We start from the raw sequence: 25190 nt of genomic DNA, 5'->3' as shown, positions 1-25190 counted from the left end.
CTAAATCTGTCTTTATATAGTCCAATTCGGGTTGTTCTTGTGAAACCCCAACATATAAAGTCAATATAAATGTGATAAATTAAAATGTATAATTGTGGGAATACATGTATAATGTTATCATAAAGTATTTACACGTATATAATGGATAATGTTATAATCGTTATTTTTTTTGAAATATTTTGGCCCAAGCATTTTATTTTTAAAAAGTTCTTCATTTTCAAGCGTTTAAAATAATTTGCAAAACCGTTTTCATCAATAGGCTAAAATAGAAAATATATATTAAAATAATTATTTAATCGAACGTTGGCAGTAGTTTTTTATGTTATAACTATTTTTTATTGGTTGAAGGTCCTAAAATAGACTGCAAAGGGTAGAAGTGAGGCTTAAATTGGCTCAAAAGAGCAACCCAAGCCTCTACAGTAATGGAAAAGAAGAGAGAAGCTCCAAGCAGGAGAAGTTCCACAGCAGCACTATCAATAGGCAAAAGGCCTCGACAAAAACGCAACATCCGCAACGCGTGTTACCATATAACCTACGGTTAATACATAAAATATTTATGTACAAGGGTTATTGATGGTATGGGGAATTGAGATCGAGTGGAGTTTCGTCGACTGTAAAAACTGGCGGCCAACGTGAGTTTAAGGATTGAAATGAAGATTTTTAAAGTGGCTACTTTAAATTTTGTGTTTTTTAAATATAATTTTAATTTTTTAATTTTGAATAAAATTTTTAAAATTATCAGAATATGACATATGTCCTTTAACGGAAAAGATTAACGGTATTTATGACCCGGATACGTAAAGTGACTATAATACTGGACACATGAATCATTCAAAAACGTTTAGACACATTTTTATAAAAAACACTATAGTTTGGACATTTATTTTATAATTAAGCCTTAATTTTAAACAAAGTAGGGGTAACAAACTTTTGCCATGGTTGACGTGCATTATTCAATACAGTTCGGGAGTGGTCTAATACACATTGATGTTGGTCTTTTACCCTTCTTCTCAAGCCAAGAATTTTTCCAGTAAGTTCCCAAAGAAGAAGCTTGTTTTAGCCCATCCACTGCTCTCGGCCCCGACTGCTTTCCTACTCGCCGGATCCTTCTTCACATTAAGCATCATCGTGTGTCCGATTTCTTCACGTAGTGCTTCGATCGTCTTCGCATCCACGGGATTCCCATAAGCATTTCTCACATAGAAGACGTTCACTGCTTTCTCCCCGACCGTTGAGACCCCTGCTCTTAGAACGGACAACCCGTTCTCTCGGAGAATCCTTGTTACTTCGGACAACAAACCGACTCTGTCCTTCGCGCAAAGCTCCAGGCTTAAACCCTGCGTTCGTTAAAGATGTCATGGTACTAGTTTTTACATGTTCACCAGAGAGATTTGAAACGAATCGTGGACGAAGTTGCAGTAAATATACACTGAAAAAACAATATGTTGTATTGAAACAATGACATAGCTTTGTTTTCTAAGTAATCACATTCTTCTGCATGGAATTTCAGAGTTTAGAAACACTCCAGAGTTTCACATTTGAGGAACAGCTACATCATTTTAATCGTCCGGATTCGGAATTCAGAGAATCTAACAACAAAAATGGCTTAGCATGAACAGAACATTTCAGTTAGATACATAATACTACTTACCTCGCTTACTCTTCTATGAATGGCGGCTTCGAGACATTTAACAACCCTTTCTTTCTCTCCTTCGGTATCGAGTATGCAGCCATCCATGTGGCGAATAAAATATTCCTACAATTCAGAAGACATTAAGAAGATTTATGTACGTATAAGTATCCAATACCATTTTCGGAAAGGCTATGGCAGATGATGGGTTTACCTGTGAAGCACGGGGACCACAGGATGAGATGTTAGCATGAAAAACTACATATTGCATGTCCGTGAGTGTGCAAACAATGTCGAACATGAGCTTAGCTCGATCTTTGCACCGGACACTAACAACCGAATACCCTTTCTCCTCACAACGATCGATTGTTATCTTTGGTCTGAAGGATGGAGGATAGTCCAACTCCGATGTCACTCCACCACCTTCATAATCCCTATCTGCAAACAGCATTTGATGAAGCCGACGATCGATATGTGTGAATCCCATGGAGAAGCTGGTACGAGCAACATTGTCATCGTCCTCACAACCACGTAGGATATGCTTAAGCTGCTCCTCCATAATAGACATTCTGTTTGGATCATTCACAGCCCCGCCTGTGGTATCATCATTAACATAGAGCACACATGCTATTCGTCTATTATGCGTCCATACTTCTGCAACGGTAACATTGAAGTGAAGGTTGGCAAGGACAGCCGAAATCTCTGATAAGAGACCGGGCCTGTCCCTTCCAATGATTTCTATTGCCGTGTGATTTCCGAAAGAGTGAACCCCAACACTTTTTCCGGGGAAGTTTTTCATCCCATCCATAGTGTGGCCTTTAGGTCCTAGAACCTATTGAAAGGAAAGTGCAAATGGTAGTCGGTTACGGATGCATAACACGGCAGTAGGCCTCGTGAAGAGGGAAATGAGATGGAGAAATTCATCATTTTACTAGCAGTATAATGCAGTGAAAAAGAAGATAAGTTAGAGGGGAAAAGATATGGCATACCCTCTCTACATAATCGATAGTTTTTACATCGGTGATCCTTTTCCCGTGTTGATCCGTGACGTGAAACACTGTTTGCAAAGGGAAAAAATATCAAGTACTCAGTATTAGGAAGAAGAAAAGGAGGAGAGGGACAAGGGAAGAAGATGTGGTATAACTATGTGAGTCGACGCTTATCGATAAATATGTGAATCGACGCTTATCGATAACTTGAAAATAAGAATGAAACCACATTCTGCTTTATAATGTAGGAAGAAAATTTCTACAGCCTAACATAAAGGAAACAATAAATATTAGTGTGTGTATATATACATATATATCATCATCATACCATCCATGAACCATCCACCATCAGAGGAGACATAAGCTTTGGTAATAATGAAATCAAGGTCTGTTAGTATTTGCACAACTTCCAGCAATATTCCGGGTTTATTCACGCTGTCAACCTATACGCAAAAGAAGTGATTTAGCCTCTAGCACAATAAATGTTTGATTCTGTATATGTAAGTTCGAAATCTAGTTAGACATTAAATTTGTTTTGGATTGAAACTTTACCTTTACAACGGTACAGTTGCTGCAACTCGTGTTATCAACGGACACCCTGCCAGAAAAAGGTACGAGAAACAGAGTTACAACTACGCAATGATGTTCACTGCTAAACGTGTCTGAAAGTCTTCTCAAATGGTCTGCGTCTGTCCTTTGGCATGAAAAAGAAAATTCAAGTGGATAAAGAGACAACCTTGGAGGATTGATTCTGACACTCAGGTTCTCATACTCAGGATCAAAGTACGGCCAACAAACTTTCGCCATTTAAACCGCGGCTTCACAATAATCTGAATGTGTTTCTCGATCTGTATGACAGCAAATCCTAGTTACCAGGTGATATACATCAACTATTTATGTAAGAAAAGAATCTTTTGCGTTATCTCTTTCGAGACCGATCTTAACTTAAGCATGTCAATACAAGATATTCGTCCAACGGCTATAAACATATGGAATATATCCATAATTTACCCTCTAAAGCTAAAAGTAATTCCTTCACAGAATGATTTCTAGTATTGCAAGTCATCCGAAAATGGAGGAGAACATCATGCATGAATTAGCTGATCTTTTATAAGAAGCCTGTAATGCAATCATCAAAACGAAAGTTATCCGTGGATGCATCAAACGAAAGTAAAGTTTACCTGATATGAACAATCAAATTGAAAAAGCCAAGCTTCGCAAGTTCTATATCAAACTGCATGTAATCGAGGAGCAAACAGAGGAGCTGTAAATTATAATGACAGAGAGTATCTTCGATCTGTCTATGACAGGAAGAGAACTACCGTTTCCGAAGAAAACAAGAAGGGTCTTCTTTGATGATTTAGGTTGTAGTTAAGGTTGCCTAATGTGGCAATCCCAGGTTGACGGAAATCAGATTCAGATTCTGGCAACAAATATCTGCAAACAAAGTGGAAGAAAAATCAATAAATGTACATAAGCTAATGCAAATCTAGCTATATCGACGATTCGAAATCATTTTAGTATCATCATATCGGCATATATCTGCAAACAAAGTGGAAGAATGCAATGCATTCCTTTTGAATCCTACCTTTAATTGTTAGATACCTTTCAAGATTCATTCCTCTATAAGATAATGCTTAATTTTGATAGAGTTGGTTCCGGTGTCGTACAGGAAAAACGAAACCGAACCGGGAACCAAAAGTACTGTATGATTAGAATTAGTACTTACCAAAGAAAAAGAACAGAACAAAATTGACCAAAACATATATAAATTGACATAAGGATTTGATTCTTAACACATTTACACTTGTCTTTCCCCATCATCTGCATCAGAAACAGTGTATATACAGCCACTAAAAAGATCCTAATTATGTCATCACAACCATCAATTCTTAAGAAAAATAAAAAGTACATAACACTAGTAAAGTGGGTAATTTGTGTATATATTTTGTAATCGTGAAACTGCATCAAGATTCATGGTATAAACTATAAAACAACAAAAACAAGCTGAATATCCCTTTATCTGAGTTGTATCTAAGAAGGAAACCTGCAAATTCTTGAGAGAAACACAGAAATAAACGAACATTTCTCAGATAGAAAATGAAAACCCAAAGAGATGTTAGAGAAAAGAATCTAAATTACCTTTGAAAAAACCTTCAGGATATACAATTTTGCTTCTTCTTCTTCACATTCTATGGTGGGAACAGAAGTGAAAATCCAAAGAGAAAACTTTCTTCTTCTTTGAGTTGGTGAATGAATGGATCTTTTAAAAAGAGAGATTCTGTGGTTCTCTACGTTGAAATATACCACTTTCATTGATCAATGCTTTGCTTTCTAATATATTTCATCAGTGCAAATGGAAGCCAGGATAATACAAGAGAACAAAGATGGACAGACAATTGAGAGTGGCGTTTGGGTTTAAATAACTAAATCTGATGCATAATGATTAAAATATTTTGTTAATTACTCAGTAATGACGCGGCGACCCAACTCCTTTTTTGTTATGTTTTTGTGTAAGTTTAAGTTTATACCCACTCTCGATAGAGCGCGTGACATTTCACATGGTGCTGACCTGGATGATTTTAAAAGTACTGGCAATATTTTAATGGTTAAATATGCTTCAACTCTAGGGATGATTACGTGTAACTGAACTTTAAGGTGCGACAGTCTAATAAACGTTTAGGGAAAAGATTATATTAAAAATGTTATTATTTTTTTTATTATTTTTGGTAAAATACTACATAAAATATTATTTATTCTATTAGAATGTTAATATTAAACTCTACTTAAACATTATATTTTATCAGAAATATTAATATTAGGCGTTACCTAAAATATTATTTTTTATCGGAAATTAACTAGCGAAATTAACATTTCTGGTAGAACAAATAATATTTTAGATGGCGTTTTATCGAAAATGTTAAAAAACTAATAACATTTCTGGTAGTGTCTTTCCTTAGCCGTATATTAAGTTAACATACAGCAGAACTACCCTACATGTCAATTTTTTTTATCTGAATTTGATTTAAAAATAGGGTAAATTACCTACTTAATAACTTAACTTTCATGCAACTCCTATTTTACTCATTGTACTTTCAAAATTTTCAATTTGATCACTGAATTTTATACATTAAACTTTTTTTTATCACTTCGTCGTTATATCACTAACAGCTCGTTGACATGAATTATTTTAATATTAAAATTAAGCAACATAAGATGTCGCATAAGATTTTTATTTAATAAAATAAAAGCTAACAAGGAAAAAACCCTAACCCCAAATCCTACCACCAAACCTTAATCCCAAACTTTACACCCAAAATCATAATAAATCAACAAGTTACTCCAATGGAGATCTTATAAACTTGTTACAAGAACCAAACAATCGTAATAAATCGTTTTTGTTCTCTTTCCGAAATCCAAAAAATGAAAATACTAAAAAATAAAGAGGATGAAAAAGAAGAATAAAGAAAAAAAAGAGAAAAAAAAAATAAAGAGGATGAATATACCAAAAACGACATAAACCCGACCCATGTCCATCCCTAATTAGAGGTGCAGCTTGGGGGAGAAGAAGGGTGCAAGTGAATCAATATTAATTAGAGCCAACACACACCGAATTCCATTCCGAACCACAATTCACAGATTTTAGTTTGCATTTACCAAAGAATCGGGATCACATCACATGCTCTGCCATCTCATCACATATTAGGCTAATTAAGAATTGGAATAAATTTCGAAAAAGATTTAAAATAATAAATTTGACAATATTTCAAGTCTCCAACTTTTCTATTATTTCATTAAAATTTCGGATTAAAGAATAAACAGATTATAAAATGTTTTAAATTAATTAATTAGGCTTTGGGCACATGGTACAGCATTGTTGAGCACAATTTCCTCTATTACATTATCATTCATATGTTGACCATCATGTCAACAAAATCTCATAAATTTTTATACTCAAATTAAGTAACACCAATAAATTCAACTAAAAACATTAGAACGGTACAAATAAAAATAAACAGATACTGAGTCATAACTTGCAGAAACAAACGTACCTGTTTTCAAGTCTCATTTCAGCCCTTCAACCCTTATCTCATCATCTTTTAGTTGTAGAATTTGGTTTTGCATTGATTTGGACATGTTTCACGGATGTTCTGAGTCAGAATATTCATCATTGTTTTGTATAATGAGGCACAAGCTTGTCCTTCAAGCGGTGGAAATGATCGGTTTCTCCTTCAAGAAGGCGCAATACCTGGGGGACAACCCGTCAATTCAATATTATGTTCAAATGGAGAATTTGCATGAACAGGATGGATGAAGTATGAAGATGTTTCTAGTTAGAAAACACCCATGATTTCAATCCATGCAGAAGTTTTCTGTTTTTCTATCTATTCATCATTATATGATGGTTCGTCATTCCATATAATCCATCATTTTCTGAAGAAATGCCCTTTTAAAAGGATGAGATGACACATAAAATCAATAGTTGAGTCTTCAAAGATGTTGAACCTCGGATCTCTTTCCCACAATGTTCTTTGTTTTTTTTTTAATTAAACCAAGAATTTCATATTATCCTCTATTGCACTAAGCTGCTTATCCAAACGGAGGAGTCCAGAATTTGCTTCGGAGGAACATCATAGCAGATTTCTTGCAAAGATAAATCTCGGGACAGCAATACTAATCTATCAGCAACAACATTATGATCTCGTCGAACATAATCTAATCCAACCTCCCATTCTCGTTGCATCAATTCTTTAATCACAACAAATAGAACATTACCATGAAGAAAAAATTATGATTTCAAGAGACCTCTTATAGACTCCATATTATCGGATTCCAGTTCAACTCGTCGATAACCAAGCCTCCAAGCACGTCGAAGAGTATCTAGTGTCACCCACAACTGTTGAATAATAGAGTAAAGAAAACATAAAGAACACACGAATTTTAACGAGGTTCGGCAACGTGCTTACGTCCTCGGTGCCTTAGGAGGCGCTAGAATTTTTATTCAATTTCATAGGTTTAGGTTACATCTCCTTTTAAAATAAATAAACTCTGGTACATATTTACAATAATAATCATGTACTATACCGCGAGGCCGCAGCCCCCGCACCCCCAACCCACATAATCGTAACCCCCACTACGAGACTTTCTCGGTATATTTATGAGTCATACCTAACAAATCTCCACCTTGGCGAATATCCTGCCCCTTAGGAAACATTCAATGTGTGTTGGGCTACCTTACTTCTTTAACAACTCGAAACATTCAACAAGTCCAAGCAATGATTGAACCTGTCTATCGTAACGGGCTTGGTGAACATATCAGCGGCATTCTCATCAGTATGTACCTTCTGAAACAAAATCTCTCCAGATGCAACCAACTCTCTGATCTTATGAAACCTTACATCAATATGCTTAGTTCTAGCACGATATACCTGATTCTTAGCCAAGTGAATAGTACTTTGATTGTCACAAAGCAACTGAACTTCACCTTGTTGAACACCCAACTCCTTCACTAAACCAGTAAGCCATAAAGCTTCTTTTGCAGCTTCAGCCGCTGCCATGTATTCAGCTTCAGCCGCTGCCATGTATTCAACTTCAGTTGTAGATAGTGCCACAACAGATTGAACAATAGACTTCCAACAAATAGGCCCTCCACCAAGAGTAAAGACATACCCTGTCGTAGATCTTCTATTATCCAAGTCACCTGCATAGTCTGAATCCACATATCCTACAACTAAAGGATTATCCTGCTGACTACAAAAAACAATTCCATGTTCCACAGTACGCTTTAAGTACCGAAAGATCTACTTGACTACTTCACAATGTTTCTTACCAGGTTTAGACATGTACTTACAAACTTGACTAACATCATGAGATAAATCAGGACGAGTACATACCATTGCATACATCAAGCAACCAATAGCATTAGAATACGAAACCTTTGTCATATCTTCAGCTTCCTTATCTGTCTTAGGGCACTGTTCTGATGAGAGCTTAAAGTGATTCGCCAATGGAGTGCTAACTGGCTTTGCGCTGCTCATCGCAAACCTTTCTAGTATTTTCTCAACATAACCCCGTTGAGATAGCCACAATTTTCTTGAGTCTCTATCCCTGAAAATTTCCATTCCAAGAATTTTCTTTGCAGCACCTAAATCTTTCATATCAAATTACTGACTCAATAAAGTTTTCAAACCGATAACATCATCCATGTTCTTCGCAACAATTAACATATCATCAACATACAGAAACATAAAAATAAAAGAACCATCATCAAAGCTTTTAACATAGCCACAACAATCATACTCACATCGCTTGTAGCCAATCTTGATCATATAGGAGTCAAACCATTTGTACCACTGTCTCGGAGACTGTTTCAACCCGTACAAATATTTCTTCAATCTGCAAACTAAATGCTCGTTTCCAGGTTGAGTGAAACCTTCAGGCTGTTGCATGTAGATCTGCTCCTCTAAATCACCATGCAAAAAAGCAATTTTAACATCCATCTACTCTAAATGAAAATCCCAACTAGCCACCAATGCAAGTACTGCTCGGATTGAAGCGTGCCTGACCACATGAAAAAATATTTCATCATAATCAACTCCTTTTTGCAGTGAAAAACCCTTTGCTACCAAACGAGCCTTGAACTTCTCCTCTTTTTTTCCTGTTACTGCTGGTTTCTTCTTATACACCTATTTGCAACCAATATATTTCTTACCCTCAGGAAGGCGAACTAACTCCCATGTACAATTGTGATTCAAAGACTTCATCTCCTCAACCATAGCAGCCATCCACGTGTCATTTTCCTGACTAGTAACATCATCATGAAAAGTAACTGGATCATCATTGCTAACAGTAAGTGCAAAAGATACCAAGTCTTCAAAACCCAATCTGTTCGGAGGCTTTATATCCATCCATCTCACCCTATATCTGGTGATACTATAATCCTGCAAATCATCCTTAGTGGAACCACCAGAAGTCGGTTGAGAAGTTTATGTTTTCTCAACTGGAAACTACTCGAAATCCACCACTGTCTTGTCTTTCTTCTGCTATAACATTGGTTGTTCATAAAAAAACAACATCTATACTGATCACAATTTTCTTCGCAACTGGATCCCAGAACTTGAATCCATTGACACCTTTCTTGTAACCCAGAAAAACGCACTCCTTCGATTTTGCATCAAGTTTGGATCTTTCATCAGCAAGTACATGCACATAAGCATGACAACAAAAAAATCTGTAAGTTTAAAAAAATAACATCATGATCAGTCCTTACTTCTTCTGCAACTTTCCCAACCAATGATGCTCTTGGCGATCTATTGATAAGATAACACGCCATGTTAACAGCCTCATCCCAAAAGTGTAGAAACTGTGAATCTGTGTACTTTGTACCATTATCAGACCGCAAACTCTTGATTTTTCATCATATTTGGTTTTCTAAGTCAATTTTCCACAGTTTGAACTTCTAAAAAACGTCAGACTTCTATTTCAAAAAATACACCTAAACTTTCCGTGAAAAATCGTCAATAAAAGTAACATAATACCTAGATCCACCTAAACACGATGTCGTGGAAGGCCCCCATACATCAGAATGCACATAATCAAGAATCCTTTCAATTGTGTGCTTCCTTGTCTTGAAACGAACTTTAGTTTGTTTACCAAGAACACAATACTTGCAAAAATCGAGCTTACAACTTTTAATACCATGCAACAGATTTCTTTTATGTAATTCAGCCATACCACGTTCACTAAGATGAGCAAGACGCATATGCCACAGTTTGGTAGTATCATCACAGGACTCAACAGAATGAACTCCACCTACAACGGTACTCCCTAACAATCTATAAATATTCCCTGCAGTCATTTTTTCTTTCATCACAGTTAAAGCTACTTTAACAATCCGAATGGTTTCCCTATCCTTATCAGCCTTAGGGATAAAACCATTCTTGTGCAAAGTGCCCAAAGAAATCAAATTCTTCTTCAAATCTAGGATATGTCGAACTCCACACACTGTCTGAACAGAACCATCATACATCTTAATTCTGACATCACCAATACCAACAATATTACAACATCGATCATCACCCAAATAAACAGAACTAGAATTAACCGACCTGTATGTCGAAAACCATTCCCTATTTGGCGTGATATGATAAGAACATCCAGAATCAAGAATCCAAACATTCGTCAATTGAGTCGTTGAAATAGAGAGCATATCACCCTCACTGCAATCAGAATTGTCATCCTCGACCACATTCACAGACTTGGATGAGTCATCACGCTTCTCATCAGTCTGTTTTTTCAACTTCGGACAATCTCACTTCATATGTCCTGTCTTATTGCACTTGTAACAGTGAATTGTCTTCTTTTCCCTAGATTTGGATCTGAAATTCCGCTTCCCAGACCCTGCCTTCTCTGGTTTCCATCCACGGTCTCGATTACCTTTGACATATAAGTTATCATCTTAAGATTTTTCCCCTGTATTCTGCTTCCGCTTGTTGTGAGCCAACAAGGCTGCAATAATCTCCTCAACTTTGATAGTCTCTTTCCCATATGTATGAGTAGTCACCATGTGTTCGTAAGAGGGGGGCAACGAACACAACATAATTATCGTTTTGTCTTCATCCTCAATTTTCACATCAAGCCAAGCCAAATCAGAAATGATTTGATTGAAGACATTCGCGTGTTGCGCCAAATCATGATCATCCTGCATCTTCAGCCCATACAGCCGCTGCTTTAGATACAATTTAGTCGTTAAGGTTTTGGACATAAACTGACTTTCCAACTTCTTTCAAATTTCATCTGGAGACGACAGATGCATGACGTGATACATGACCTCGTCCGCCAAACATAATCGTATGGTTCCTGCCGCTCGCTGTTGCAATTCTTCCTAATCTTCCTCCTCCATCGACGCCGGCTTTGTAGGTCGCAAAGCCTTCAGGATCCCTTGCTGCGCCAACAGATCCTTCACCCTTGTTTGCCATAATCTGAAGTTACCCCGACTATTGAATTTCACAACTTCAAATTTTGCTCATGACATATGATACCAATTGTTGAATAATCGGGTAAAGAAAACAAAAAGAACACAATAATTTTAACGAGGTTCAACAATGTGCTTACGTCCTCGGTGCCTTAGGCGGTGCTAGAATTTTTATTCAATTCAATGTCTAATATATTTAGGTTATATCTCCTTTTATAATAAATAAAACATGGTACATATTTACAATAATAACCCTGTACCATACCGCGGGGCCGCAGCCCCAACCCACATAATCGTAACCCCCACTACGAGACTTTCTCGGTATATTTATGAGACATACCTAACAACAACTCTACGTTTAAAATTGAGCATTTCCCAAGAGAGTCTATAAATCCAATCACCAATATTCGTTCTAAACACACTCCCTATTGCGGCATGTTATTCCTCAATGTCCATCGTAACTTCCGTATTGATTGTAATCCACCTACACTGTGCTCTCTTCTAAGATGTGGTATAAATAGTCCGTTCAACAGTTGATGGAGCACACAACTTGTAATTTTCTCATGCTCCATGAATCTCCTCCACTGATGTAGGGATAACCTATGTTTTATTATGGATATAGAAAGGAAACAAACAACCTGCAAGTAAGTGAAAGCTTCAAAAGAGATAGACTTAGATGATTAATGTATATGGTGTAAGAGTGGGCTTGAAATGATGAAAGAAGGAGTTGATTTAGATGATAAAGGAGTGTGGTGTAGGCTTATGAAAGAATGAGATGGTGAAGTGAGATAATTTCTTAAAGAAGGCTAAAAGAAGAACTTATGCTAAAAAACATAGACCTAACCTTCATATACTTCTTTAAGGGGTGGTAAACAAGTACTTAGACCCACTATCTATAGAGAGACATGAACCATAATTATCTACGAAAAATAGAAAGGGTTTGACGCCACAAGTATTGCTATTTGATAAGTCGATAAAGTCACAAAAGGACTAAGGAATAGAGAGTAATCTCACACTTGTATTAATGATCAAAGGATTATGTCTTACAATGCAAATTGCTATCCTATTTATAGGAAAGGGAAGGGTATGACTGAATGGAAACATGGTGATTCAGCAAACCCTTATTTGTTTTCATAAAGTCATGATTAATTGTATTAAAAAGGAATCAAATAGAGGTGATGGTTCGACTTGAATGAGGGGTAATCATCCTTGACCAAATAGTAAATGAAAATGCTAACATAATGTATATGCCTAATGTATAGTATAATGCGACTAAGTATGAAACATCTAAAGAAAAGATATAAAGGGTATTCGAAAACTCCCCTTGCCTTCATTCTTGAAAATATGATAAAGATGAGTAAGTGTATAAGTAGGATTGTATCATCCACCTACACCGTGCTTACTTTTGCATATCACACTCAAATGTTCTTATTTTTATTTTTTGTACGATCTTAATTTATTTTATTTTATAGTAACAAATACTCAAAGGTATTTACTTTGGATATTTTCTTTAAATTTTTAATCTAGCTTTGATTTTCTCTATTAAAGCAACATGTAATTGTGTTGGTAATGAAAGGGTGATGTGAGTGTGCTCATCCTTCCTTACACGTAGCCGACTCTCGAGCCTTATAAGTGAATCTCTAGTAAGACGTAGATTCGATAATATTTAGGTATCCGACCTTACCTAATAAAAAGGTTGGTGGCGACTCGAAAAGGTAAAATTATTCACTTTAAGTCAAAATGTAATCTCTGACCACCCGAAGGACCGTTGCGACAATTGTAAAAAGACTAATTACTTTAAACTGAGAGAAGGTTTCAGGCGTTTCAATATTTGATATTAAAACGATAACTGAACGGTTGAATTCTTCCTGCAGACAGTCTCCCTAAAAACAATTGTGAATGAAATTAATTATGCATTGTCCAACATCATACCAACAGGGATTTAAATCGCGGTTGCGATCACATTTTCGATCATGTCACATTTACTGCAATTGCGTCCATAGATTATTGCAGGTATATTGGGTATATCGGAAGACAGCGCTACCACTATTTTGTATGTGCTATCACAGTCACATACCACTATTTAAAACCCTGCGTGCCAGTTTTTTCCGAAAGAACATAGCATAAAACTCATCCACTTCTAGGACTTTGAGTAGACTCATATCAAAGACCACCTTTAACATTTCTTCTCCAGTAACCCTCATAAAAAGAGACTTCAATTCATATTCTGTTAGCCTTCTATTTTTTCTCGAAATGGCCATGGAATGTTAAAAGTAGAGGAAGAAAGAAATAAAGCCCTGAAAAATCCCCCTTACCAATTAAATCTGCACCCTCACACCATTGCCCATCCTCTAATTTGATCATGTTATAAGCACACCATTCCCACGATGTTCTTTTTAAGTTAACATTAAAAAAGATTATCGGACAACGTAAGAAAAATATTAACAATAAAGACAATTTAAAAAATAATAAATAAACATTACAAACATTGTTCGTTCAAAAAGATTTTCCACTTCTCTATAATTATCTCATGGTAGGATTTCTTTGACCTAATTTTTTTCTTTCAATATTCTTGTGTTGCCTTCTTCTTTTCCTTTGGTTTTTAGTCAGCGAAGGCATCAATTTTAATATTGGTTGCCGACTGTCGGTGATTATTATTTTTCTTTTCCTTTTCCATATTATGCCTTTGTTTTTTTCTTAAGTTTTTTCACTTTTAAATAAGAATTTTTTTTCTTTGTGACACGCTTTTCTCTACTCTTGTGTCACACTTTTTCTCTGCTCTTGTGACACGTTCCTTATGGTTTTCGGTAAGTTTTTTGCATACTTCTACAGTCGTGTTGGTGCTTCCACAAAGATCCTCACAACATTTGTTTTCTGATTGACTTGTCGGTGGTCACGTATTGTCAGATATCCTCTTTTGTAAATGTTCATTTGCATATATAATCAGAATTATGTAGCGAAACAGCCTGTCAAAATGTTTGGTTCGCTCACCACTTATTTATCATATCGTAAAACGTCTCGTTCGACGTAGACAATGAGTTTTAAGAAGGTTACTGGATTGTTTTGATGTTTGGAAGGTTTCAATCTCTTCGTATCTTTGGATTTAATATTTTTTATTTAATTGTATGAGTTTTTGGTGACTATTGTCTTCGATTTTCTCTTTAGATGCGTTATAATTTTGATTCCTCCATTTTTATTAATGAAATTCAGTTGCCATTGTTAAAAAAATAATAATAAATAAAACTAAAATAATTTAAAATTAAATTGAGAATTAAATAATTATAATTACATGCTTTTAAATTTTATAAAACACCAGTAGGACTGTAGGAAGGAATATTGTTTTATTTATAATAAATATTATTTTATTTAGAAAGTTATCACATTTTAATTATAGAAGAGAGAGAGGAATAATTTTATACAACACATTTATAAATAAAAAATTTTTAAATTATTAAATAATAATTGGGATTGACTCAACATTAGTGCTTAAATATGGTAAAAAAATGGATCGAAGAGTATTTTTTAAAATTAATCACTATTATTCGATCTATTGACCGACTAATCCAAATCATGTACTGTAGAAGCGAGGGCGACCTTCCCAACCCAATTTGCTCCATTCCCAAGCGCCAGGATTCGAATCCCTAACCTTTCTTAAGGGATCTAATGTCTCGTTACACTAAACCAATTGACTGTTGGTATCCAATATCCGAGAGGTACTCAACTATTAGTTTGCAAGTTTAAGGCACCATCACAGGAATATTAGAAGGGAGAGAGAATCCGAATGCTTACAGAGACAGAAAACGAAGCACCTGAAAGGACAAATAATATTGGCTCCGCCATTGTTGGAGGGTTTCAGGCTAAATTGAAGTTGAACAATCACCCTGTATCAAAAGTTCAAACCAAAAACATCTGCAAATCCATCAAGTTTTGATTTTGAGTATATCAAGATGGCCTTCATTTATGAGTTAAATCATATGTAAGAACCATAATCATGCAATTACACAGGGTTCTTTCATCTGTTAACTGAGAAACTTCAGAGATATTAACAAATCAGAGCCTAAGTTATCCAATTTTCTAGTTATTGCACCTTCTATTTCATGCTGTACATGAACACTGCTGTTTTCTTCCAATTCCAATATTAAATATTTTCCTTTTCCTTCCTCCTGCTGCAACCAGTCTGTACCGAACATGAACACATGGTTTTTAAATGTATATCAGAGAAAACCTGCGCTGCTGAGCAAATTAGTCAAATATTAGAATGCATATCGATGTGTGGTGACAACTAATTCCAACCGAGAACCGGATTTTATCACCAAAGAATGGACTTGGGGTCCTCGCTCGAATGAAAGAAAGTTAATACAACTTAGAGCACTACTTAGAGTGAGTTCAGTAAGCACAAAAGGTCAGTAAGCATCTTCCTGGAAGCCATGCCTAGCATAGCTTGAGACCATAGAATCACAAACCAGAGAATCCCGAAGTTCCACTTCTTCAAAGAGCCGAACCGAGTCCTCCAATGCATTGCATTTTGAGGAAAGGTCGATAACAGTGGTTGAAACAATGGAATTCGAGATGAACCCCATCTTGACACACAGAGCAGAGATCTGCTTATCCAAATTTCTCAAATTAGTACAAACAGCAATTAAATTGGACAGTGTAAATTCATCTGGCGAATAACCTGCCAGTCTCATCTGATCAAACTGTTTCAATGTCAAGTCTTCATGACCCGACTTACAACAACCCGAAATCAATGAATTCCAAGACACAATATCCACCTCTTCCATACTCTAAAACAAACTAAAAGCATACTCTTCCAAGCCAAGCTTACGGTACATATCAATCAACGAATTGCCGATCACGCGTAATCATGTTATAGTGAATTTCCTTCCCCTCAAATGTTGCCAGAATTGAAAACGTGAACTTAATTGATCTAACACCAAAATTCTGCATTCCTTTCCAATCCATAACCCCAACAAGCCACAAGTCTACAACCCAAGATCATCGAGTTCCAACTAACATCTTTCTCGAGCTTTTCATTGAACAATAAACATGCTTTCTTAAAAAGACCAAACTTTAGCAGCCTATTCAACCAAATGTTCCAAGATTAAACATTTTTGTCGTTTACCTCCTCAAAAACTTCGGAAGCATCATCAAAAGAACCAACTTTTCGATAAAGATCCGAATTTGATCAACTGAGCATGGATTGTTTGGGAGAGTTGAATGGACTTCAAGGGTAAACAGTGTGTTATGAGGTTGTTGTAATGAGAAAGAGTGGGTTTCTGAGACCAAGAAATTGGTTTTAGGAAATGGAGCAAATGTTTCTTTCCTCTCTTTACAAAGTAAGGACTAAGGAGGATATATGATGCTCTATCTACTCTATTTTAAGGGATCAAATATTTGATCTTTTTAATGCTTATATTGCATGTGATAAATCAAAGCAACTACAATCAAATCTAAAACAACCTGTGAGAACACATACCTACAAGCAATTGCCAAATAAAATGTCCTAGAAGAAAAAACGCATCTCTCTCCCCAAAGCTTGTTGTTTGAAGCAAGTAAAAGAAGCTGGCCCGACAAAACCCTGGTGAAGACGAAATTGTTAAATGCGTCTAGCATTTTCGTATCAAACTTTGTTGCCAAAGGATAAAATGATCTCTTTCCATTAGCAACTCTTTCGCCAGTTGCCACCATAACAATGCTTGTTTAACTATCAGCCCAACTGAAACCAGGATTCTTCAGAATCTTCTTTTCTCTCATTATCCTTCTAACAATAGTTGATGTTTCCCATTCACCAGAGGTTGCAAATAAGCTTGATAACTGTACATAAGCACTGGAGTTTCCGGGATCAAGCTCAATAATCTGCTCTGCCACCTTCTTTCCAAGAGTTCTATCTCCATGAGCAACACAGCCTCTCAAAAATGATAGCCACAAGCTTGCATCTGCCTCGAAATGCATTTCTCCTATGAGATTCATTGCTTCCTCGAGGAAACCAGCACGGGCAAAAAGATCAACCATGCGAGAGTAGTGCTCTATCCCAGGATCAATATGGTAGTCCCATTTAATCGAGTTAAACCACTTTCGTCCCTCCTCTACTAGTCCACAATGATCACATGCCGACAGAACCCCTATAAATGTTATTTCAGTTGGCCTTACACCCGCATTTATCATTTCATTGAACAAAACCAATGCTTCAAACCCACGACCGTTAGAAGCATAACCCATCAGCATGGAATTCCAAGAGATTTGATCAGATTTTGTCATTGTGTCAAATATTTTTCGCCCATATTCAACTAAACCACACTTGCAGTAGAAATCAACAAGGGAGGTAGATATTACTTGATCAGATCGAAGTCCAATGAGAGTTGCTTTAGCAAAAACTTGTTCACCAAGTTCAATACTGAAGATGCTAGCACAGGCACTGATGGCACTAGCCAAAGCAAATTTGTCGATTCTCAGGTCTAATTATTCATCTTGCATAACAGATCTAAGGCCTCAATTGGACAACCATTTTGACTCAGACCTACAATCATGGAATTCCACGATATCAGGCTTTTATTTTGCATTGTCTTGAAAAGTTGCTTTGCATCTTCAATTCTTCCACAGCTGGAATACACAGTGATCATATAGTTAAGCAAGATTGTATCATAGGCTTGGAGCTCACTAAAAAACTTGCAAGCATCATTAGGCATTCGGCATTTGGAGTAAGCATCAATCAGAGTGCTGGCTACGATAACATCGGAAATCAGACCAACTTTACTAGCATGACCATGGATTTGTTTGACATGTTCTGAAATGCATAAACTACTGCAGGCCCTTAAAATAACTGCAATAGAAGAAAAGTCTCCCTGAACCCCCTTTTCCCTCATATTCTTGAAGAGAGTTAGTGCTTTGATTTCCTCATAGTTCAGAACATGTCCTGAAAGCAAAGAATTCCACAAAACAACAGATGGATCACTCTTTCTATCAAATATTCTTCTTGCATCAGTCATTCTGCTACAGGTTGCATAACCTGAAATCAACGCGGACAAAGCGAATTCATCTGGTTCCGTCATCAAGTTTAGAACATGACTTGCACCATCCAAATCACCACATTTCCCATACAAGTTTATCAGAGAACTACACAAAACCGGATCAAGTTCTATTCCTCCAACCACCATATGTGCATGAATCTGCTTCCCGAATTCAGTAGCTCCCAAATCAATGCATGCCCCAATAACAGTTGCCAACACAAACGGATCATCACCGAAAGACCCCAATTCTTTAAACAGCTCAACAGCCTTTTTGGCATCCCCATTTCGAGCATAACCATGAATCAACGAATGGCAAGCAAAGGCGGTTTTCCTAGGCATGTTATCAAACAAAGCCCCAGCAACTTGTAACTCCCCCGCCTTAACAAACCCAGAAATAATAAAGCTCCAGGAGTAATCATTCTTATGCGGCATCAACTTGAACAAATCCAATGTCTTCCCTTTATTTCCTGATTTCTTGTACCCTTCAATAACTGTATTCCAAGAAAAACAATTTCTCTGCGGCATTTCATCGAACAGTTTCCAAGTCTCGGACATACTTCCGCACCGCGAATACATCTGGAGGAGACGATTTCCCACTGCAAAAGTGGAAATAATGATACCCTTTTTGAGAAAAAAAGAGGTGGAGCTGTTTTCCTATGAGAATGGAGCTCCGGGCTGTACAAGATTGAAGTAAACGACAATAATATTGGTGATCAAGCGCCATGGTCATGCGAATTAGCGATTTGGTCTGCGGTGGTTGATTTTATCAGTGTTATGGTCATTACACAGAAAAAAAATCATCAATTGCGCTTTCTGAAACTGTAAACTATTATATATATGTATATATATATATCTCACCACTTGTTCTATCCATATTCGAAAATTGTGATTGTCTCCTAACAATATAAATGGCGACAAGAATGAAACGGTTCACTAACTACCTTGAACCGGCTGTTTTTTTTTACTGATGGGTCAGCTAGAAACAACATGTAATCAGGGTGGGACTACACTATCTATAGAAAATAAAAAATATTTAAATATATGATAATTTAGAATTTTCATGAAACGATTGTTCTTAGTTATCCTCTAAATTCATCTATGCATGTAATAAGGTCGATTACATTTATGTTATCCTCTAAACAGCTACGTGTTAGACATGGATGTGGTAAGAAAATTCCACTGCAATCATTTTGTTGCTCTCATTTCAAACAAACTTGAAGCAGAAAAGGCAGCATCTTGGGAAGCAAAATCACGACTCATCTTCAATCTCAAGCGAAGAAAGAAAATTAAAAAACTACACTCTGAATATTATACAGACAGCTGCATTTCTCTCTGCTGCGGCAATCCCCTGTATGTACTTAAAACTAAACACTTAACATTATTTAATAATGTTTAATCGTTGAAACGCCATGTTTAAAGATGGGCTGATCTCTTTTACCGCGATGTTTTGGGTGTCCTGGAGAAGATGAAAGCCAAGCACCCTTTCCTTCTATGCCTGCATTTACGACAAAACAACCACCTTTTCAACTTTACACACCTTAAACTCATGTAACTTCACCAATTTAATCTCTTACGTAATTTTAATTGCTTTATAAAAAAAATATTTTTCGGATAAACTATATATTAATTACCTAAACTATCACTTTTGTTCAGTTTTGGTATCTAAACTTTATATCTTCTCAAAATCATAGCTAACATTTAGTTTATGTTTTATTTTGGTATCATATTGTTCAAAGCTTAGCGGTATCATCGTGTGTGCCATTTTTTAGGATAAATTATATCATTCATCACTCAATTATATTTTCACTTATATTTTGATCACTAGAGTTTAAAATTTTTAATTTAACTACACAACTTTAAATTACTCATGTGTTAAAGTTTAACTTAGAGTAATTAAATTATAAGTTATTTAAAATTTAAATAGTTAAATTAAAAAAATAAATTTAAGTGATCAAAATAGTTGTGAGAAAATACTTGAGTGATCAATGTTGTAATTTATTATAAAAAAGTGTCATCTACGATAATTCCGTTAAGTTTTAAACGATAAGATACTAAAACAAAATAAAAAATAAATATTAAATATGATTTAAAAAAAATGACGGATAAAAATAATAGGTACTAAATTTATAGTTTACCCATTTATTGTTGCAAAAAGATGTTTGACAAATTCCATTTTCATACCTGTGGCTGGTAGTACTGCTGATGCTCCGGCAGCTGTTGCTTCTGCCACTGCCGCCGCTGCTACTGCTGCTGCCACGGTTGCTCTTGGTGCCTCCGCTGTTTATAGTCGATCCACCGCCGTCGCTCTCGCTGGACTCCGATCTCTTCTTCCACCAATCTTTTTCTGATGTGTTACTAGATGCATCTGCTACAGTTGGCTTTGGAGAAACTTTGGAATTGTTACTTGTGTTACAATCATTCTTCTTCTTGTCGATGTTCTTTTTCTTAGACCCCAAGGAAACTGGAAACACCATTTTCAGAAGAAACCCTCCGTTATCCAAGCTCCCGCTCCTATTAATCTGCTGCTTCTGACTGTTCTGCCTCTCGCTCTTGTAACTCGAACTTCTTCCTCCGGCGAAACTCTCCTCTTTCGGCTCACCGACCACCGACTGCTGCTGTTGATGTTCAACGAGATCTTTCAACGTGAGTTCATAACAAGACTCGGGCATTTTACTAACCATTTCCATAAGCTCCCGCTGGCCTCTGGCGATGGCCTGAGCTCTCGAAGACGGCGAAAGGCAGTGGTAATCGGTGATCTTTTCATGTTGAGGACTAGTCTTCCATAGAGGAGGACTGGAAATCCCAGATTCATCGTTCCAGCTGCTGTAATTTGCATGTTTCTGAGCTGTTTTTGTGGCTTTAGAATCGTTGTTCTTGGCATAGCCATAACTACTACTAAATCTTAAGTGATCCGACAAAGTGACAAAAGATTCGGGGTGTTCTTTGCTGGGATCGAACATGTTTTTTTGGGAAGAAAACTGGGTGAGAGTTAAAGGAAGAGGCAAGGGAGTTATCGCAGATTGCTTAAAAGGTGGGCGAGGAGCCATTCTCTTCACCGAACCCAAAGCTCATTTGTCTCAACAAAAAAACTTGGTTTAAATGGCGACAAGTGTCCACAATTTTTGAGATTTTACAAGCTGGTGTCTTGATTTTTTTTAGAAATTCGTAATTAATGTATGAAAGGATAAATTACATATCTAGTCATCAAATTATTATTTTAACTATCAATTTTCTAAAATTATATTTAACACGACATTTTGATTATGTTTCAATCATCTATTGTTAACAAATTAAAAGTAATACTAATGTGTTAGTATCATTATTAAAAAATCATGTCAATATTTTGTATTTATTTATTTAACGACGTATGATCAAAATAAAACTAAAAAAATTATTAGATAATTGAATATATAATTTATTCTACGTTAAGAATTGAATTTTAGGGCATTAAAGTCAATAAATTCTAGAGGGCCATCCCTTTGTGGAATTGTATTATTTTTCTTGAAATGGGTGTGTAGATATGTATGTGATTTGATGAGATTGTGGGTTATATTTTTTTTTTGTGGATTTAAAAACAGTCCTTTGTGGATTCCATCGTCACTCTTAGTGAATAATTTATAAAGTCTTATGTAAATTTCAATTGAGTCTTAGGTATACTCTGGCCCTGGACTCGGGAGCTACTCTTAGGTATGCTCGACCTTTTAGCTCTTATGTTGGCAACGTATTTAACAAGCTATATACCTTGAAAATATTTATAAAAAAAATCAATTTAAAATCTAATTTTGTAAGTTTCTATGATTGCTGTTGATTAGTTGAGGGAATGTTAGAAATGATTATATTTTTAAAATTTTAAAATCTAAATATCTGGGGTAAATTATGTATTTAGTACCTAAATTATTAGTTTTAATCTATTTTAATATTTAAATTTTTATTTTTTTAAAAATTATATTTAACGGTTAGTTTTTGTTTCATTTTAGTATCTTGTCGTTAAAAATTTAACGGACGAGCTCGTCGGCCCCTGTGTCTAGAGTCATTAACCGTCACATTTGTTGGCTAATGAAGCCCAAACTTTTTAGCCCGCATCTTTTCGACCCCTGAACATGATTTTGGCATCTGTTTCACAAAAAAGTGCCTTAATATCCCCAAATTGATGATGGACTATTTGACTTTTTCATCCTCTGATCTCCATCGCCAATTGTCCGGTGGCCTAAAACTGAAATATGTTGGTCAACTCATCATTCTCTCGTGGTTCATTGTTCGGATTGGTCGTCCGTTTACCGAAACTATGCCCTGTCAAATCGTTCATTAAGTTTTTAACAAGATACTAAAATAAAACAAAAACTAAATGTTACATATTTTGAATAAATTAAAAGTTTATATACTAAAACATACTAAAACTGATAATTTAGGTAATGAAAACTCAATTTACCTTAAATATTTTTATGTTTTTATTAAATTGTACTATTAATATAAAAATATATATTTATATATAGATAAATATAAAATTTCATGTTAAAGAACAAATATATAAAATTTTAAGTGATAAAAATATATTATCAATAAAAATATAAAAAAAAAATCTAAAATATATATAAATTTAAAATTTTGAATGTATATGTTAGTCTCCCCTAGTTCCCCTTTTCATCACTATATCTCTAAATAAGCAGAATTCACTAATATTAATTAAAATTTTATTCTTATAAAAATAATAGTTCTTTTTATAATTTAGAGTGATTATAAGGTAATATATTTAAAATCTTTTTTAATTATTAATAAAGTATATATATATCCTCATACACTATTGCTTGAATTTAAAATTTTGTTCAAATTCATAACAGCAAGACGCCCATTACAGCTGCCAGTGCTCGAATCTATAGCCTTTAGGAACAACAACACTTCCTTTCACCACCGAAATAAATTGCTTCATACAATTCAAATTTAAAATTTAAAGTTATATTATTGAGAAAAGACTCATAAACATTAAATATACACACAAATAAACATAGAATATATATATATATATATATATATATATATATATATATATTGGCCAATTCATTTTACTGTTGGATACGTATATTACATAAGACAAAGAATATGAACGTTATGGATTTATATGTGCTTTATCCTTATTATATTTGAATTAATATTCGAAGAGATAGCAAAAAGGTGCTAAGAACAAGTGGTAATGGTATAAGATGTTTCAAATTTCGAATCTCAATTCCTAGCTTTATTCTCAGATTAAAAAGATAAAAAAGAATTGCGTAAATTACAAATTTGGTAATTGAATTTTACTCTCTCCTATTATATTCACTATACTTTAAATCTTTTTAATTTTCTTACTTAACTTAATGCATTAGTTTTTTTTGGTAACTCATTTGTTTCCTCACTAATGATGTTAAGATGTAGTTTTTTTGTTGTTAACAAATGAGTGACCAAAAAATCCAATGCATAAAATTTAATGATGAGATTGAAAATAATTAAAAGTATAATGAGTAATAGGAGAGAGAGAGAGAGAGAGAGAGTAAGGTTGAGTGATTAAATTTGTAATTTACCCACTAAAAAATAAAATAAAAAATCCACGCCATACCATCATTAGTAAAGAAATGGCTGAGTAATAAAAAAAGTCGATTTATTAAGTTTAGTGAAGCAATTAAAACTATTAGTAAAGAATTATGGGTTTTTTTTTCGAAGTTTTTATAATTAAAAACTTTCAATTGATACGTTATCTTTCTCTTAAGTTATGAGTTTGATATTTGTGTAAGAATAAAATTTTCGTTTCTCCTTCACGCAAATAATAATTGTTAAAAATGAAATAATTTTTTTATAAAGTATTTAGATTTGAATCCTGTTAATTTTTAAAATACTTTTAATTTAAATTTTATTACGATTTAAATAAAAAATAACATTTTCACAATATTTGAATAATAATCGTTAAAATACTTGAAATATTTTATTGTATTATTCGAAATTCTCAGATTTAATGCCAGCCATCTTGGCAACGCCGTCAATGTACACAAACCAAAAAACAAGAGAAAAGTAGTGGCTCAAAAAGAAGCTAACGGCGCCTCAATCGTTCAACTTTTTCTTTTGTCGGATATTGTCGCTTAAATAAGGAAGATTCACGTTTGGCCCCCTCATATTTTTCAAGTTGTTTTTTTTAATACCATAGATTGTTAATTTAATGCAAATAAATACAAAATAAAGCCATTTCAATATCTAATACAAATAATAGCTTTAATAAAATTTACTTTTTATTTTCTATATATATACTCTTCTGTAGTGGCTTTTTTATTTACTTTTTACTTCAATATAAACCTCAAATATACATTCACACTGGACTTGGAAAAATAAGATGAGAAGAAATTAAGGGTTTTAACGGCGTCGCATGACACACGTGGGGCGACCAATTTAATTCAAAAAAAATTATGTTCGATATTTTAGATTTTCTTGACAAAGTGGTTGCCCATTCACTCCATAATTTGGGCACATTATTTCTTAGTATTTATTTCATATGATATGTCCCATTCTATTAATAATTTTGTTGTTGTTTTCCTATGGTTATATTACAACTATGTCTTAATCATTTC

The 25190-nt window shown here is 34.9% G+C and overlaps 2 protein-coding genes and 2 pseudogenes across 4 annotated transcripts; all 4 read right to left on the bottom strand.

Moving 5' to 3' along the window:
• Positions 1 to 859: 859 nt before the first annotated feature.
• Positions 860 to 4948, bottom strand: LOC120191229 (ACT domain-containing protein ACR3-like). Of its 2 annotated transcripts, XM_039194206.1 has the most exons (10): positions 4762 to 4948; positions 3942 to 4056; positions 3801 to 3853; positions 3356 to 3467; positions 3172 to 3217; positions 2948 to 3062; positions 2620 to 2687; positions 1845 to 2462; positions 1652 to 1756; positions 860 to 1337 (listed from the first exon to the last, which is right to left on the bottom strand). In XM_039194206.1, the coding sequence occupies exons 4-10, from the start codon at positions 3424 to 3426 to the stop codon at positions 1011 to 1013; spliced, it is 1350 nt and encodes a 449-aa protein (XP_039050137.1). In that variant the 5' UTR covers positions 3427 to 3467; positions 3801 to 3853; positions 3942 to 4056; positions 4762 to 4948; the 3' UTR covers positions 860 to 1010. The 2 variants fall into 2 exon arrangements, with proteins under 2 accessions (XP_039050137.1, XP_039050136.1); XM_039194205.1 differs by lacking the exon at positions 3801 to 3853.
• A 2244-nt stretch (positions 4949 to 7192) lies between these two features.
• On the bottom strand, positions 7193 to 17281 carry LOC120191145 (annotated as a pseudogene).
• Positions 17282 to 17287: 6 nt separating this feature from the next.
• LOC120191255 lies at positions 17288 to 19324 on the bottom strand (annotated as a pseudogene).
• A 405-nt stretch (positions 19325 to 19729) lies between these two features.
• LOC120191256 lies at positions 19730 to 21669 on the bottom strand. 2 transcript variants are annotated; one of them, XM_039194242.1, is made up of 2 exons: positions 20778 to 21669; positions 19730 to 20091 (listed from the first exon to the last, which is right to left on the bottom strand). In XM_039194242.1, exons 1-2 carry the CDS (start codon positions 21645 to 21647, stop codon positions 20035 to 20037), a joined length of 927 nt encoding a protein of 308 aa, XP_039050173.1. In that variant the 5' UTR covers positions 21648 to 21669; the 3' UTR covers positions 19730 to 20034. The 2 variants fall into 2 exon arrangements, with proteins under 2 accessions (XP_039050173.1, XP_039050172.1); XM_039194241.1 differs by having other exon boundaries at positions 19734 to 20095; positions 20782 to 21669.
• Positions 21670 to 25190: the final 3521 nt, after the last annotated feature.

This window comes from Hibiscus syriacus, unplaced genomic scaffold (assembly GCF_006381635.1).
Source record: "Hibiscus syriacus cultivar Baekdansim isolate YM2019G1 unplaced genomic scaffold, ASM638163v2 tig00116965_pilon, whole genome shotgun sequence".
In the NCBI taxonomy this organism is placed as follows: domain Eukaryota; kingdom Viridiplantae; phylum Streptophyta; class Magnoliopsida; order Malvales; family Malvaceae; genus Hibiscus; species Hibiscus syriacus.
Note: the sequence above shows the minus strand (reverse complement) of the source record. Positions and strands in the feature narration are given on the sequence as shown.